Source organism: Eucyclogobius newberryi, unplaced genomic scaffold (genome assembly GCF_026437365.1).
Source record: "Eucyclogobius newberryi isolate DKJ021-1_F unplaced genomic scaffold, fEucNew1.0.hap1 SCAF_12, whole genome shotgun sequence".
NCBI lineage: Eukaryota > Metazoa > Chordata > Actinopteri > Gobiiformes > Gobiidae > Eucyclogobius > Eucyclogobius newberryi.
The window spans coordinates 20,190,194-20,206,840 of record NW_027315746.1 but is presented as its reverse complement, the minus strand read 5'-3'; the positions used below and the strand labels follow the sequence as shown (position 1 = coordinate 20,206,840).

At 39.6% G+C, this 16,647-nt stretch overlaps 3 protein-coding genes across 3 annotated transcripts; 1 reads left to right on the top strand and 2 right to left on the bottom strand.

Moving 5' to 3' along the window:
• Positions 1-3,247: 3,247 nt before the first annotated feature.
• sirt6 (sirtuin 6) lies at positions 3,248-7,388 on the bottom strand. Its single transcript, XM_072441299.1, has 8 exons — positions 7,213-7,388; positions 6,317-6,444; positions 5,247-5,429; positions 5,014-5,073; positions 4,499-4,594; positions 4,348-4,428; positions 4,138-4,261; positions 3,248-4,057 (listed from the first exon to the last, which is right to left on the bottom strand). The coding sequence occupies exons 1-8, from the start codon at positions 7,276-7,278 to the stop codon at positions 3,743-3,745; spliced, it is 1,053 nt and encodes a 350-aa protein (XP_072297400.1). The 5' UTR covers positions 7,279-7,388; the 3' UTR covers positions 3,248-3,742.
• A 685-nt stretch (positions 7,389-8,073) lies between these two features.
• On the bottom strand, positions 8,074-10,473 carry cdc34b (cell division cycle 34 homolog (S. cerevisiae) b). Its single transcript, XM_072441298.1, has 6 exons — positions 10,198-10,473; positions 9,738-10,015; positions 9,478-9,564; positions 9,284-9,381; positions 9,006-9,140; positions 8,074-8,934 (listed from the first exon to the last, which is right to left on the bottom strand). The coding sequence occupies exons 2-6, from the start codon at positions 9,921-9,923 to the stop codon at positions 8,727-8,729; spliced, it is 714 nt and encodes a 237-aa protein (XP_072297399.1). The 5' UTR covers positions 9,924-10,015; positions 10,198-10,473; the 3' UTR covers positions 8,074-8,726.
• A 532-nt stretch (positions 10,474-11,005) lies between these two features.
• On the top strand, positions 11,006-15,241 carry cactin. The gene is made up of 10 exons (XM_072441297.1): positions 11,006-11,329; positions 11,630-12,140; positions 12,233-12,328; positions 12,452-12,597; positions 12,674-12,836; positions 13,384-13,498; positions 13,806-13,998; positions 14,078-14,200; positions 14,271-14,587; positions 14,660-15,241. Exons 1-10 carry the CDS (start codon positions 11,049-11,051, stop codon positions 15,148-15,150), a joined length of 2,436 nt encoding a protein of 811 aa, XP_072297398.1. The 5' UTR covers positions 11,006-11,048; the 3' UTR covers positions 15,151-15,241.
• Positions 15,242-16,647: the final 1,406 nt, after the last annotated feature.

Here is a 16,647-nt window from a genome sequence, read left to right as displayed (position 1 = left end):
AGTAAACATTATCCGATGTGACCAGCATGGGTTAGCTACCTGTCATTTTACGAGGACTAGCAATTCTCTGCTTTTTGAATGTTTTCATGCCCTTCAGCAGAACATATTTGAATATATTTTCTCTCTGGAGAATAGATCCAATTAAGGACTATGGTGATGAATCTCAATGCATCGGTTAATACTGCCTCTTTGGGAACAACACTCAGGTGCAAAATGCAGCCTTTTTGATTGAAGGGATTTGTATTATGCAGGTGAGCCATTTCCACGTCACCCTTTTCCCAAACAAGACAGCGTGAAGGTCGACGCACTATGAATGCTTTTGATAAATGTTTCAGAGGCAGGTCTTGCTAAGCCAATTGATTAACTTCATTGTGCAGCGGTTAATAGCAGAGGAAGTGTGGAGCTGTCCCTCGCACTGTGCTGTGGCGCCTGTGTTAAATAGTTCATGAGCTGCAGCGACTTTCCTCCTCACACAGGTCTTGAGTTTGATACCAATTCTAGCAAAACCACAAAGGGCTTTGAAGCCAAGCAATAGCTTCGCCAAATTTGTGAGATGCTGTTGACTGGATGGGCATTAAAATGTGCTCAACATCTCACTGACAAAACCAATCAATGTAACAAGATTCCACACAGTTTTATGATAAATTGCAGCACCGTGGCTGTGGCCTGTAGCATTCATTGGTTAGAAAGCACAGTGGTATAGGTTAATAGGCTCAATTCTCTATTACAACAAAAATTAGCAAAGCATGAAGTCTTCAAGACTTGATACATGTAAAAGTTGTAGTGAAGTTTTAAAGCTGAATTTACAGTACAGTCGAAAAGTCCTTTTCTCCACATTTTGCTATCTTACAGCCTTATTCCAAAAACGATTAAATTAATCAGGGACCGGCCTCTTGCTGGACTAAACATGGGGAATCTGCGTTTCAGTTTTATGCAGCAAAGAGATGTGAGACAGGCTTCTACTCTGGCAATGTTCAAATCTGAGCTCGAAACAGTGTTGTGTAGCTGTGCATTTGACTGAAAGTATTTTATTTGCTCTCTTCTCTTTTATGTCTTAAACTGTTTTGTGATTTCTGTCATGCCTTCATGATTTTAACTTTGAATTGCCTGGTGTACAAATTGTTCTGTGCAAATAAACTTACCATGCATGTGCTGAGTTTCAGGGCCACAGTGAGTAGTCCATTTATCCAGGTTCAGACAAACGAGAGCCCTGTATGATGTCCCACTTTGCAAGCCCCCCAAAAACATTATCTCTCTTCATGATTTACAGTGTAAGCACTAACTCCTAACAGCACATGTGGCAGAGTAATGTACCGTCTGATTGTCACCAGGTAAAATTAACTAATAAGGAGTAGTTTTAGGCAGTTTCGCTTCCCTTTTCCAGTCACAGGGATTATTTATTATACACTCAAATTGGAGCACAGTCACCGCTGGGGACAAGGTTCAACATGTACCCTACAGTGTATTGTAGGGTACATGTGTATTGAAGGGGCTTCAAATATTTAGTTTCTAAACAGCTTTTCCATGACATACATTGGCAAAAGTATTCGTAGCCCTGGAAAAATATACATGATTTCCAGATTTAAAAACAAAAAACACAAAAGTATTCAACCCCCCTGAGTCAGTAATTTGTAGAACCGCCTTTTGCTTCAATTGCATCTTAAAGTCTTTTGCCCCTAACAACTTTGCTCATCTACAGACTGACATTTCTGCTCCATTCTTCTTTGAAAAACAGCTCAAGCTCAGCCAGATTTGATGAAGAGCATTTGTGAACAGCAGTTTTCAGATCTTGCCACAGATTCTAGATTGGATTTAGGTCTGGACTTTGACTGGGCCGTTCTAACGCATTAATACGTTTTGTTTTAAACCATTCCATTGTAGCTCTGGCTTTATGTTCTGGCTCGCTGTCCTGCTGAAGTTGAACCTCTGCTCCAGTCTCACGTCTACTGCAGACGCCAACAGCTTTTCTTCCAAGATAGCCCAATTTGACACCATCCATCTTCTCATCCACTCAGCAGCTTCACTGTCCCTGCTGAAGCATCCACAGCATGATGCTGAATGGTGTGTTCAGAGTCATGGGCCGTGATAGATTTCTGCCATACAGCGTTTTGCTTTTAGATCAAAAGGTAAAATTTTGCGCCAATGTTAATTTTGTCTTCGTAAGATATATATTCTTTACAAGATGTTAACAGGTCCTAAATGAATCGTCTTAAAAAACAACCTAAATCTGGTATAGTTGAACTTTGGTCTGATCACACCAGAGCACCTTCTTCCACATGTTTGCCATGACCCTACCATCATGGCTTCTGGCAAACTGCAAACAGGACTTCTTAAGGCGTTTTTTCTTGTCACTCTTCCCTACAGGCCAGATGTGTGAAGTGCACGACTAATAGTTGTCCTGTGGACAGATTCCCTGCCCACCTGAGCGCGGGATTTCTGGAGCTCCTCCAGAGTTGCTATGGGCCTCGTGGCTGCATCTCTGATCAGAAACTCAACCTGTTAGTTTTGGTGGACGGTCATGTCATGGTAGGCTTCTAGTTATGCCATTCTCTTTTCATTTCTGGATGAGGGATAGAACAGTTCTCCGTGAGATGTTCAAAACTTGGGAAATCTTTTGTAACCTAACCCTGCTTTAAACTTTCTTACAGGTGCTACTTAGACTTCATGATCCCGTTTGCTTCCCAACAAACTTCTTCAACCATCACAGATCAGCTGCATTTATCCTGAGATTAGATAACACACAGGACAACTCTATTGACTCAATAAATCAACAGTTTCTGCAATCCTCAGGCAACTTCTGACAGTAATTGGTTGCACTAAGAGAAAAGAGGCTGAATATTTTGCATGCTACACTTATACATGGAAATCATGTATAACCTTCCTTGCACTTAACTGTAAGCCACTTTGTGTTGTTCTTTGACATAAAATGCTAATTCTATTTACTTAAGTTTGTGGTTTTGTGACAAAATGTGAGAAAATGCAAGCCACTGTAAAATGGTCCAATTCACATCGAGCAAGCAGCTAGTTATTGTGTTGCAATAGATCAAAGGACCATAGAAACGAGTGACAGGTTTTAGTGTGACAAGTGGTCATCTCCCTCAAGTGTAATTAAGGACTTCACTTTATTTCTTGTTTTGAGAAATATTGTTTCAGTCAAAGCAAGATTATAATGTTCAGTTAGTAGGAACATATGTACCTCATCTCTAGAAGACTTGAACTATAAGACAGGTGAGTTAACTAAAGAGAGTAAGAAAATAAATCATGTTTATTTGATAAAAAGCAGGTATTTTGAAAAGGCCACAAGGTATTGATAGAATAAATACAGCTACCATACAAACCTTTGACAGCTTGTTTCTAGATCCGTTCTTTTCCTGTGATAAGGTGTATAATGACTCCCCTTGCTCTGTCTATTGGCATCAACATTAATTAAGAGTGAAAGAAAAAACTAAACAATTATAAAAGGTCTAATTAGAGAGAATAATAAATTAACAACAGTCCACTTCAGTGTTACTGTTTTGTTAATGCAATAGAAATTCAGTTAAAAGAACATCTAAAAATCAGCAATAACGTTTTTTGTTGTAAAAGGACAACAAAGAACAATTCACTTGGAAACAAACAAAGCAGTCCCATCTTTTATGTAACTTTGCTTTGTGTCCATAAATCCAGGTAGTGTTTTTGTTGATAAATATCTTCAACCGAAGATGCCAGTGTAACACAGTCACAGAGCCCAAAACACCTGGGGCTATTTGTTTTCCCCCTCTTTCTCGGAGGACTGGTCCCTTTCTCTCTTTAGGGCCACGGTCGTCTCCATAATGCTGTCGTCTTCTGTGAGTGCAGGAGCGCCTCTTTTTCTTTCACTCTTAATTTGGTCCTTTTTCCTCATGTTTGGTATAGTATCCGGTTCTGGCTTCATCTCACTTTTGAACTCTGTATAGGCTGTTGAACTCTCACACACAGTTGGCCCCTCCCACTTTGGAATATCGACCTCGAGCAGTTCCATGAGCTGTTTCATGACTTCATCCACATACCCGTTGATACGCAGATGTGCATGTTTGTCCTATGAGAAAGGGTAAATGCTAACTCAAAACAATAATAGCAATTGAAGGGCAGAGAAGAGCAGATGACATTCTGACTCACATGCTTGGTCGGCTGTAGGTTGACAATGACTAGTTTCCCATCTTTGCGCTTGGTGAGAAGAGGAAGATCTCCACTAGGTTTAATTTGCATGGATGTGCCAAGAGTTAGTGCCAAGTCAGCGCGTCTATGAAAAAAAAAAAGACAAAACCATAATTTAATGTGAACGGCTGCATTTCTGTAGTGAATACGGTTTATGAGTGAATGGATTACCTGCTGGCATCCTCCGCTTTGTTCAGGTCTCTGTCGGGAAGGGGGTCCTCCCAGTCCAAGATGGTGCTTATCAGCTTCCCCCTGTGTAAGATATACGTTTTCAGACATCCATTTCTATTGTGAGGCATGTTGTTGGTTTTAGAATACTAACCTGCAGGCTCGGAGTCCTCTAGAGCGAACAAACTCACAGTAGCGTCCAGTTGGTTTCAAACCCATTACACCAATCACCTTCTCCCTCACATACTGCCTGCAAAGAAACACTTCCAGTCATATTACAACTTTGATACAGTCTAAAATTAGGAGGTCTAAAACGCTATGATAGCTATGAAACGCTAGTTTTTATTATATTCCACAAACTTTTTTCTATTGTTTGGATTACAAGAGCAGTTTGATGAACTAGGACGGGGCAATATGGTAAACTAGTAAATACTTCTCTTATTTTTAATGATATGATTTGTTCTAAAATCATATCAAATTATTATAAGTTTAAAGAACACAGACATAAAAATATACTTAAAAAACAAATAAACTTCAGTTTAAACCACAAGTAAATTCTCTCTGCTTCAGTGGCATATATGAAAAAGCCACATGTTGAGAAGTCCAAACTTTCCAACACAAAGAAACACACTGTAATGAAAAGTAAGTGTTCTTTAAACACAGACATACCTGCCACACTTTTCACACTCCTCTACAAACATGTTGCCATGGAGTTCAGACAATAGATCCCTAGGGCACACAACACAATTCATAAAGACCACAAAGACAGTGCGCAGTGGGATTGTTATGCTAAGTCTTTTAGCAATGTAATTTTTCAAATAGTAACTGCTTCTTCTTCAAATATAACAAAGCTTATATTCAGGCATATTGCATCCTTCTCTTCAACTTTACTTGAAAGTTACCTGGGGAAACTAGATCGGACATGAAGGCCATCCACATTCTGGCTGATCAAATATTTCAGGTAGCCAGCCCTCTGCAGACCCAGCAGGGCCAAGTGTGTGAAAGTGGGCCGGGCATCTTCAAATGTTGTATCAAAATGTGGCATTTCACCCCTTTCTTCTAAAGTCCACACACCTTTTGGACCCCTAAAATTAAACAAAAAGTTATTATGTAGACCACATTTCCATGAATAAGCATTCATCCTCTGAATACACGAGTAGTCATTTCTGTTTTGTTTTAGGTTTGCAAGTCGTCAATACTAATAAATTAGTGACAGTAGAGGCAGTATTCAAGTATTGAACCAAAATTTAATCTAGAAATGGTCCACACATTTTTCAATATCCCACTGACACTGATATCTGGGAAACCCTCCAATAATACAGATACTGATGTCACTCATTCTTCATTTTAGGATCTCTCCAAATTGGAAAATCATAGCCCATCCAAGTGACAGTGAGTTGGATTTCCAAGAAGGACATTTCTCTATTTCTGGAAGGAGTGGGAAAACATAAGGCATTTCAGAGGCCACGGTCTTGCATACATAAGATAAGATAAGATAAGATAAGATAAGATAAGATATTCCTTTATTGTCCCACATGGGGAAATTTCATTAGTGCAACGCAGGTAGATACAGACATCATATGCAGATAAACACATTCAGTTAGCTTAGTATCTCCGGGTATTTCCTAATAATTTTAATTTGTGTAATCTTGACTAGTCCAGCAGTACTTAAAATATATAATCGGCAAACTCAAACTGATCAAATAAATCCCTTGGTCTTGAATAAATTGTCATAATCACCATAAACCACTTTAAGACTACTGGCTGCTGTCATCAACATGACCACAGCTCCCTCAACTGTCCTAATTAAGTACTACAATCATAGACTGTACACATACTGACGACACACTGTGGACACAAACTAACGATTAATAGAGACGATCATTTCAGAATTGACAAAGCCTTGTTACTTTGGACCAGTACTTGATGAGGGAACACTGATGCAAATTATGGATGGATGATTTATTTTTACCTGAAGTCAGGGATTCCAGCTGAGGTACTGATTCCTGCTCCAGTGTGAACAACCCAAAATTTTGATTCTTTGATCATTTTAGCCAGAGTCTCTACTTTGGCCTTCAGCTCCTCGGGACCATCAAATGCCTGCCAAAAAACAACAGAATCAAATATGCAACCTACAGAGGCCTTCAGTCATGTCTTAGTCAGTGTCGGCGTGGTGCTTTCCCCAAGAAGAATTAAACAGCCCAACAGAGAATGGGTCAGCATAAGACATAATAAACATGACAAAATTGGACTGGTCCCTACACAGTTAAAAGACCACGCACACTTCAGTGTGTTCAATGTTGATGAATGGAGAACTGATTTGTCAATCCATACTAGAATGTGTAAGGTTTATAAAGCGCCAAAAAAAAGTCTAAAAGTTGTCATTTAAAGTTCCTGAGGTGCATTTATTTTTTCATTCACTGGGGGAAACTGGGTTCCTCCCCTTCTTTCCCTTGACCATAAAATAATTCAGAAAATGAAAAATAAAATACGTTTTTGCTTATTTTATATACTAGGTAAAAAGTAAATTACTGTAAATAAATGTATTTACTTGAACATTAAAACAAATAACCCATAAGCATGATTGATTTCATTCTTGAATTCTGAAAAGAAAATCAAAATACCAATAAATACACTGACCCACTGTCCAAGAATTTCTTGAATTACTAGACAATACAAAATACAAGAGAACATGACTGTTTTGGATTACTTACCAGACCAACAGGCTGCACAAAGTTAATTAATGTCTGTTCAACATGTTAAAAACAGATTCGAATGATTTGCATGCAGTTACATCTGTCTGTTTGTTTACTGCTAACTGTTGTATGTAGCAAAGCTAGAATGTTAGCACTGAGAGCATCGTCTTACCTCTGGGAGTCCACATACCCCTTTGTCCGCGTAAGGCGACAGACCTGCTGAATAGTTTACAGACATACTGGTGGTGAAAGCTATATTTTATTGACCTAAATTTGTTGTTTGGGTTATGTCCTATTTGATCAAAAATACAAGGAAGACCGACTTTTCACGAGGCTTCCGAGAGATGATGTCATATTTAAGCGACAGAAGTCGACGCATGTATCGATTGCAGTTGTTTTCAAGCGTCACCCATTAAATGATGAAAGATTGTTTAAAAAAAATAAAATGTAAGCCTAATGCCACAATCAATATAGTCGTATGGGACAAAGATGAATCATTACATCGGTTGTAATACTTCTTTATTTACCTGTTAAATAGCTGAGAATAAAAACATAACGATAACACAAGCTTAAGTAAATAACACAAATTGATGACACAGCTATATGTATCTGTCGAGTGTTGAAATTATAAATCCATTCAGAAGGGACATAATAAAAATAGTCTTTATATGCATGTCATCCTGAGAATTTCAGCAGTTGATTCAAAACTATGTAACAATCCATATTGCGAGAGCAAATGGACACAAAAATCAAAACTGTCCACTCAGTGCATTTGTTAGATTGCAGCTTTCCTATTATATTATTTTGAGTCTTGTGTATTTAATTATTTACAGATTGCAGGATTTATGTTTGAACAAACATGAAGACTAAGTTTCCGTTTAGCGCAATTAGTAAATTAAGAAATAACACATTCACTTTTATGGAAGGAGTAAATTTTTGGCCCCATCAGGTCTTTGTTTAGTCAACCTGATGGGGAATACAAATATGTAGCCTCGGGTTCTCTACAACAATCTATGATCCTCGTACCCTCAAAGATAATTAAGCCAATTTAATTCTATCCCAGCATTCAAAGACATTCTCTTTGACCACAAGAAACACTCACACAAAAAAATCAATTTGATGTTAAAATGTTTAAGAGTTTGTCAGAGTGAGTTATCTGCTCACTATTGACTCAGGTGTTGTGAATCTTAAATTTCCCCCCCAATGTCTTGAGTGTTTCGAAAATTCAGCAAGTGAACAGTTAAACTGTAAAATGATTAAGACAGCTCCCATGATGATACAGCATGCACATACAAGTTTGTTAACACTGTCCACTTAGACTTAGCTCTTAGTCAGAAAGCCAAATCATTTGCCATGTGGTCTTTCAACAAATACAATATTCTCAGTTGTTCAGATCCACAGAAGGAAATTAAAATTTGCAAAGTAGAGAAGGTGGTTAATGTGGGCTTGCACCAGTGTAAAATGTATTTTTTAACAGTGGGAACATGTGAACAAGGTAAAAACTTATGCTGGTGCAAATCTTGCCACGCTGACCATTTTATAAAAAAGGTGCACTGATTTCTTCCTCCGCCTCATGGCTGAGAAAAAACAGCTCTTGGTCAAAAATCAGAGGTTTCAAACCATTCCTGGTTGAGGACCTACAATATCTGGCTTCTTGGGCAATTGCAAGAAAGGATGCAAAACATGTCAGGATTCCTCGTTGCCCGAGTCATCATCGTCATAGCAGCAGTCGCCTTCAGCGTCCACATCGTCGTCGTCATAGTAATAGTCATAAAAGAGGTCAGAGCCTTCGTCGGGAGCTGGAGCTCGTGTACGAACACAGTATTCCGCCAAAGTGGTGGGTACCTTGACACCATCATGCTCTGCTTCGTCCTTGGTAGTCAAAACTTGTTTCCTGAGAGAAATAAAAGATGATGGTCTATTGCAAAAGGAATTAGCGAAAAGTAGAATGTATAAACAATTTACCTGATGATCTCTACATATTCACGATCTTTGCCTTTACTATCCTTCCATTTGCGGTACATCACAGAGGCATCCACATTGGCCGGTGAGAAGGTGTTAGGCTCATTTAGCAGTGAAATCACACTCAGCAAAATGGTTCTACACAAAGATAAGAGTGACACTTGCCCCATATAATCATCAAATAAAGCATTTAGTCAATATCAATCTCAATTTAATCACTAAATAGCCCATTTGAAAGTAGAGTTTGTTTATATTGTTTTTGCATTAAAAAGTGTACAAACCTGACATTTTGAGTCGGATTCCACCTTTCAGAAGGCAGTTCTCCGCTCTGTGGGTCATCCACCGGAGGGTGCAATATAGAGATGCACACATCTCCATTCTGACAAAAAGAGTTACATTTTAAAAGAGATAAATACATAATTAGAGAAAGATGGGCCAGCCTTTCAAATCCCAAACAATCAGTATGACACTTCACCTCATAAATATTTGGGTGCCACATCTTTGTGAGGAAACGAAAGGCAGGTGGAGAGTATGGGTAATCTATTGGGAACTTGATCCGAGCCTGGGGGACAGAGCAGGTTTCACATATACTTAACCGTTCATAATTAAATCATTGAACATTCATAAGGCTGGTACAAATAAAACTCAATCTAAAATTATCCTGTCTAATGTTGCTTATTTTACATAAAATCTTTATACAAGAACTTTACACACAATGCATTTAAAATCCCTTACCTTGAAATAGCCCCCTTCATAATGAGTGTTAGGGGGTCCAAAAATGGCTACTTCCCAGTTGTACAGATCAGCTTCATCCACCAATGTTATTTTGAATCCTTCCACGGGCTCTTCTTGGAGACTCTTCATTTCCAGCATAAGAGCTTTTTGTGAGCTCGCTACATGAGAGGGGTCGTGTTGCGCCATAATGAACTGAACCAGATATTGTTCAAGATTATCCGATGTCAGCAGCTGAGAAGTTTGTTTACACTGACACTGCAAGTTAAACTCTACACAACCTGCCAACAGAGATAATGCTTAATGCCAAATACAAACAAGCCAACTTACACAATCAACCAACACTCAACAAAAACACCGTGCAGTGTTGTTGTCAATATCGGCCTACCGTCTATAACACTGGATATTAGTCCCTAAAGACTGTATCAGAGCATTGTGACGTTTTCAGCTTATGTTGGCTCACCTGGCAGAGCAAATAAGCCGTTGGTAAGATAAATCTACAAGTAGCTGCTGGCTAAAGCTAGCAGACCAGCTGTGTCTAGTCGAAATAAGCTACTGAAGCAGTCCAGCAGCAGGTGCGTTGTAACTAAAGTATCCCGATTGTGAATTATGTAAAATCTGGAACTAAAGCGTAACAATGTAACCTGCTAACGACACTGTCCAAACGTTTTCGCCAAGGGCAAGAGACTGAAACAACAATGTTGCTGTGAGGGGTCTCTTCTATCAAGTACCACCTCCACGCCTATGGGATTTGTAGTCCAGACAGGAAACGTTAACAAATGCAAAGAGCACCGATGGCCTAATTTTATATGTTTATAGATGTATTCATTAAATAGGCGGGTGTTTGTAAGAACATTATTTGTAATATTAATAGTCACTACATGTTTTTAATGAGCTATGTTCAAAACATGGAGATACACACACAAACCTTAGTAATTTACATATAATGTTAAATTAATTCAAACACAATCTTAAAATTGAATAAACCCACAATCTAAGAATAAAACAAGATTTTGGTAGGCTCCAAAAAATAGAGAAATATGCGAAAGCTCTATATGACGTCACTATGTGCGACGAACCTGCATAAAAGCTTAGGCGTCCATTTCCCGCCTTAAACTAAATAAATAATTTATTCTACGAATCTATTGACTCTCTTGGGACCTGTTGGTTGGATAGACCTGTTACTATGCATTTGTATCATGTATTTAGCTATTTTTGTTAACGAAGATTTTGGTTGCGTTTTCAGTACTGTACCTCTTATTTACGCGACAGACACCGCCAGCACAAGGACCTCACGTTGACGGAAAGTTCACGATGAGTTCGAAGTCTCGACGTCGGTCCCGATCCAACTCAAGAAATCGGAGCCAAGGGCAGAATTGGACCAAGTTGAGCAGATCATCCTCTGCAGAATCCAAAGGATCCTCCAGGGCTCACAGGAGATCCAGCAGCGGCGGTGGCTGTAGCTCCAGCGATGCTTCCCCCGAGCGACTGCGGCCTCAACACAAGCGTCGCGGCAAAACCAGAAGTGACTCCGAAGGCGAAGACAAAAGCCGAGGTACTGGCCGTAGGAGCAAGCCTAGGGATCGAACTACAAGGTAATTTCTTCATGTTGTTGTTGTTATCATTGATTTTAATGGCGGTTGGCAGCCAACTGAAAGTGTGCATTTACCGCCACCTACTGTAGTTGTACGTCTTCTATAGTTGTACGTCAGAGGGAGAGAAATATAGAGCGAGAGCGAAAGAGCGTTCCTTAATTTCTCTCTGCTCCAAAATGATACTATCCCGTTATATGCTACTGCTAGACAACGGTATATAAACCGTGTGGCTCATACGCCAAACGTTACCTTTTAGTGGAAACATTCAGTTTTACAATTCAAGATGTGTTTTCTTTTCAGTACGGACTCTGATGACTCGAGTAGAGGACGAAAAAAAGAAGGCAATAAAAAGAGGACAACATCACACAGAAGGAGGGAGTCCTGTTCAGGTTCATCTGATGACAGCAGTGGTCAAGAGAGGCAAAGAAATGCGAGTTCTGACAGACACAGGCAGAGGCGAAACCGAGACAGAAAAAGTAGCAGAGAGAGAAGGAGCATGGGTGAAGAAAGGGAAAGAAAGGGGAGAGAGAAGAACAGGAGGAAACAACGCTCCAGTTCAGAGTCTTCTGACAGCTCAGGCACCAGGCACAGCTCTTCAGTCAAGGAGAGAGCGGAAAAGAAAAAACAAAAAGAAATGATGAAGGCCCTGGAAACACCTGAGGAAAAGCGAGCAAGGAGGTTAGCCAAGAAGGAAACCAAGGAAAAAAAACGAAGAGAAAAGATGGGCTGGAGTGAAGAGTACATGGGGTACACCAATGCTGACAATCCCTTTGGTGATAACAACTTATTAGGCTCATTTAAATGGCAAAAGGTAATGTTTAAGATTGACAGTAAACCTTAATTATTTTATGTAAGGTTGTTTTATTACCTACCAGTATGTTTAATTACAATTATGGTTTACAGGCATTGGACAAGAAAGGCATTGGCCATTTTGGAGAAAAAGATCTTAAAGAGAGAAACAAACTAATTCAAGAGGAGAACCGCAGAGAACTTCAAAAGGTCTGATCCTGTACAAATGACTACTCAAACTGAAGCAATGGATATTTCTAAATATGTGCTGTCACCACAGTGACTGTCTGCAGTTCACATTTCTCTGAGATATTTCTCTTGTTTTTTTTACAGGTGAAACAGCTGCGACTAGAGAGAGAACGAGAAAAAGCCATGAGGGAAACTGAGCTGGAGATGCTGCAGAGAGAGAAGGAGGCAGAGCATTTTAAAACATGGGCAGAGCAAGAAGACAATTTTCATTTACAGCAGGCCAAACTAAGGTACAAGGCTCTTTATTATTACATTGTTTATGGAACAAATGTGTAGGATTTCTCAAACTGTAAAATATGTGTTAAGGTCAAAGATTCGAATTCGTGATGGTCGAGCTAAACCCATCGACTTATTGGCAAAATACATTAGTGCGGAAGATGATGATCTTGCAGTGGAAATGCACGAGCCTTATACTTTTCTCAATGGGCTGACTGTAACAGACATGGATGACCTGCTGGAAGACATTAAGGTACGCACCTTAATGCTCTTCAGAACATTTAGACGGAACTATTATTTATTTATTTATAATATAAATAAATATATCGCTGCGGCGCTCGCACGGTGATCTATATATATATATCTATCTTTATCTCAATATATTATATATTAGTCGCATGGGACTGTAGAAACCGACATCGCACAACACGGGTTCTACAGTCCCGTGCGACTGTTCTGTCTACCAGAAGCTGATGTTTCTCACCACTGCTATTTCTGCTGATGCCTTTCTGAGCAGTAGGCTCTCTTTTAATCTCCCTTTTTTAACCGTATAGTATAAAACACATACTTTAAGACCTACAACTCCAGTAGGTGGCGGTTAATGCACCTTTTCAGTTGGCTGCCAACTGCCATTAAAAGTAACGCAACAAATAGCTGGTACCAAGGAAAATGTTTTTCTACCCCTGCAGATTGATAATTTTGTCCCTCGGGGAAATCAAAGAAGTTTTGTACCAAACAGTAGAAAACTTGGCTATTAAAAATTAACAACAGTTTAGTAGATAATTGTGTTTCTTTTGCAGGTTTATATGGAGTTGGAGCAAGGTAAAAATGTAGATTTCTGGCGAGACATGACGACCATTACAGAGGATGAGATAAGCAAATTGAGAAAACTTGAAGCCTCTGGAAAGGGTCCAGGTACTGTGTGTGTGTGTGTGTGTGTGTGTGTATATGTATATGTGTATATATGTATATATGTATATATATATATATATATATATATATATATATATTTTTATTATTATTTTTATTATATAAATTTTTTTATTATTATTTTTATTATATAAATAAAAATAATAAATAATATAATAAAAAAAAATGGGCTGCAAACAAGTAATCTATTGGTTATTTTCTAATAACCGTTTATTAGTGGTAGTAATCGTTTGATTTTATTTACATTCTGTAAACTTCTTATCTTTTTATGTATATGTTTAATATGCTCCAGGTGATCGTCGTGAAGGTATCAACACAGCAGTGAGCACTGATGTCCAAATTGTATTCAAAGGGAAAACTTACAGCCAACTGCAGGCGCTGCATCTGAACATAGAATCAAAAATTCAGTCTGGCGGCTCAAATCTAGATATTGGTTACTGGGAAAGCTTGCTGCAGCAAGTCAGAGTCTACATGGCAAAGGCCAGGTATAAACCTCAACACGTAACCATGCTTCAACACTTGTCTTAATCTGTTTGATTGAATTTGTAAAATTATTTTCCTAAGGCTTAGAGAGCGCCACCAAGATGTGCTGCGACAGAAGCTGTTCAAGCTGAAGCAGGAGCAGGGTGTGGAAAGTGAACCTTTGTTTCCCATTCTTAAAGAGGAGCCATTAGATATAGGCCATGAGTATGTATTTTAGAAACAATTACCCTAAGAGTGTTGTTACATTTGTAAAACCAAAATATTTTTACATTAGGCAGGATAGCGTGACTGAGGAAAACCCAACTCCTGCCAATGAATCACACCCGGTGGAAGAAGGTCCATCCACATCTACTGCAGAAAATCTGCAGCAGGAGGGAGGCGACAAAAATCGTGAAGAAGAAAGTAAAGATGAGGCAGAAGCAGTTTTGACTGAGGAAGACCTGATTCAGCAGAGTCAAGCAGAATACGACTCTGGGCGCTACAGTCCTCCACTACTCACTTCCTCAGAGCTACCCCTAGACTCTCACACCACCACCCCAGAGGAGGACCTCCATAGGCTGCAGTTGGCACGACGATTGTTACAGGTGACAGGTAAGAGGTCTCACACAAACTATGAGCAGCCAAGACATAATTGAACAAGATTAACCTAATGTCTATTTCCAGGTGATGCCAGTGAGAGTGCAGAAGATGCTTTTGTACGCCGTGCCAGAGAGGGAATGGGAAATGATGAGGCCCAATTCAGTGTGGAGTTTCCAGTCACAGGAAAAATGTACCTGTGGGCAGATAAATACCGCCCCAGAAAGCCGCGCTTCTTTAACAGAGTACACACAGGCTTTGAGTGGAACAAATACAACCAGACGCATTATGACTTTGACAATCCTCCACCTAAAATTGTCCAAGGTTACAAATTCAACATTTTTTATCCAGATCTTATTGACAAACGCTCTACTCCCCAGTACTTCCTTGAGCCATGTCCAGATAATAAAGATTTTGGGATTCTGAGGTTTCATGCAGGACCTCCGTACGAGGACATTGCTTTCAAGATCGTGAATCGAGAATGGGAATATTCCCATAGACATGGCTTCCGCTGTCAGTTTGCCAATGGGATCTTTCAGCTGTGGTTCCATTTCAAGAGATACCGCTACAGAAGATGAGACAAGACCAAGATTGTCTCCAAACTACTGACTTTATTTGAAAAACAAATATGTGTGGTGTAAAGTTCCTTTTAATACTTTCTTGTTATCCCATGTAATTGTAATGCATTTTTCCTACAACAAATGTTAACAGCAAATAAACATGACATTAACAATAAATCAAAAATAATTTCATCAATAGCGCTGTTTCTAAATGACGTCATTAATATTTGTGTTGAACGGTCGAGTTGCCCGGATGCTCGTACAAGCACAACTTCAGTTCAGTGCATTTATTTACAATGGCGACAGCGGCAATGTATACAGTTTTAGAAAATGATGACGTCCCAGGAGCTGCATTTCAATATGCTTCGATCGATAAATGCAGCATAGAACAGCTGACACGTTCGTTGAAATGTAGAGGCCTAAAAGAGAGCGGAAAGAAATCAGTATTAGTAGAAAGGTAAGCCTTCACTAGTCCGATTTTGAACATTATGACATGGCGTTTGTAAGGGCCTACGCACCTAAATAAAACATGTCAATTCTACAGCACGTGGAACACAATAAACGATATATCCGGAGCTCCAGTGCAGGCAGCGTTGCGTGACAGCCCGCCTGCGTAGCTCCGTGGCATACCTTCTACTTAAAATGGGCACTCGAGAAAGCGCCCCTCAGTCGCTATTTTCCTATAGCATTTTCCATAGTGACGTAGTCTCTTTAGATTGTGATTTGATTGAATAAAAATCCCAATCGCTTTTCTATGGGGCTCTGGGGTGTTATTCAAACCGCCCCACAGCTATGTAGAAAATTGACCCAGCTGACCGCGCTGCGTGCAAACAAATTATATAATTATTTTACACATTTCCACTACTGAGAATATAAGATATTTCTGTATATTGTTTTTAGACACAAAAACATCTAGGTACTTTGCTGATAGACAGGAGGGGCGGCCCCTGCGCCCTTAATAGACCAGCCGCCGCTGGCACTGCATTCATGTGTTTGGTCTGTGCCCTGACCACCTGTATACCTGAGCCAAATTAGTCCTGCAGCTTCATCTGCCTAGGGCCCCATCTGCCTCATTCATGAATGGATGAATGAGAAGAGTGAGAGGAGAGAAATGAGAAGTAGGGTCAAGTCAAATAGCCCACTATTTGACTTGACAGGTACTTCACCAGTGTATTAGAAAGCATGTGAGGAATCACACAACAAGAGAGGATGTAGAGTGTAAGCAATGCAACACCCAAAAAATATACCAGTGCGGGTCAACCATGCTTGCTAACCCAGAGAAGTTAACCAGAAGGAGTCAAAGATGGAATCACGGTCAATTGTATCACGCAGAGAGGATACATTTTGGATGCCCTGAGCAATTACACTGCCATCTCCAGAATCGTTATGGTCGATTTAACAAAACCTGAAAAACGATTTCCATAGGAAGCATGACCTTACCCACATCAAGCTGTGGAAACAGAGAAAGAATGACCTTCTGACCTGTGGTTCAAAGTTTTTTTTTAACTTCCTATA

Coding starts and splice junctions, on each gene's coding strand:
- sirt6 (XM_072441299.1), bottom strand. CDS start 7,278: ATGTCTGTAAACTATTCAGCAGGTCTGTCGCCTTACGCGGACAAAGGG. Junction 5,074..5,246: donor GTCCGATCTAGTTTCCCCAG/GTAACTTTCAAG, acceptor TGTGTGCCCTAG/GGATCTATTGTCTGAACTCC. Junction 4,262..4,347: donor AAAGCGGAGGATGCCAGCAG/GTAATCCATTCA, acceptor TTTTTTTCATAG/ACGCGCTGACTTGGCACTAA.
- cdc34b (XM_072441298.1), bottom strand. CDS start 9,923: ATGGCGCAACACGACCCCTCTCATGTAGCGAGCTCACAAAAAGCTCTT. Junction 9,141..9,283: donor AATCCGACTCAAAATGTCAG/GTTTGTACACTT, acceptor ATCTTTGTGTAG/AACCATTTTGCTGAGTGTGA. Junction 8,935..9,005: donor GAATATGTAGAGATCATCAG/GTAAATTGTTTA, acceptor TATTTCTCTCAG/GAAACAAGTTTTGACTACCA.
- cactin (XM_072441297.1), top strand. CDS start 11,049: ATGAGTTCGAAGTCTCGACGTCGGTCCCGATCCAACTCAAGAAATCGG. Junction 12,329..12,451: donor ACCGCAGAGAACTTCAAAAG/GTCTGATCCTGT, acceptor TTTTTTTTACAG/GTGAAACAGCTGCGACTAGA. Junction 13,499..13,805: donor AGCCTCTGGAAAGGGTCCAG/GTACTGTGTGTG, acceptor AATATGCTCCAG/GTGATCGTCGTGAAGGTATC.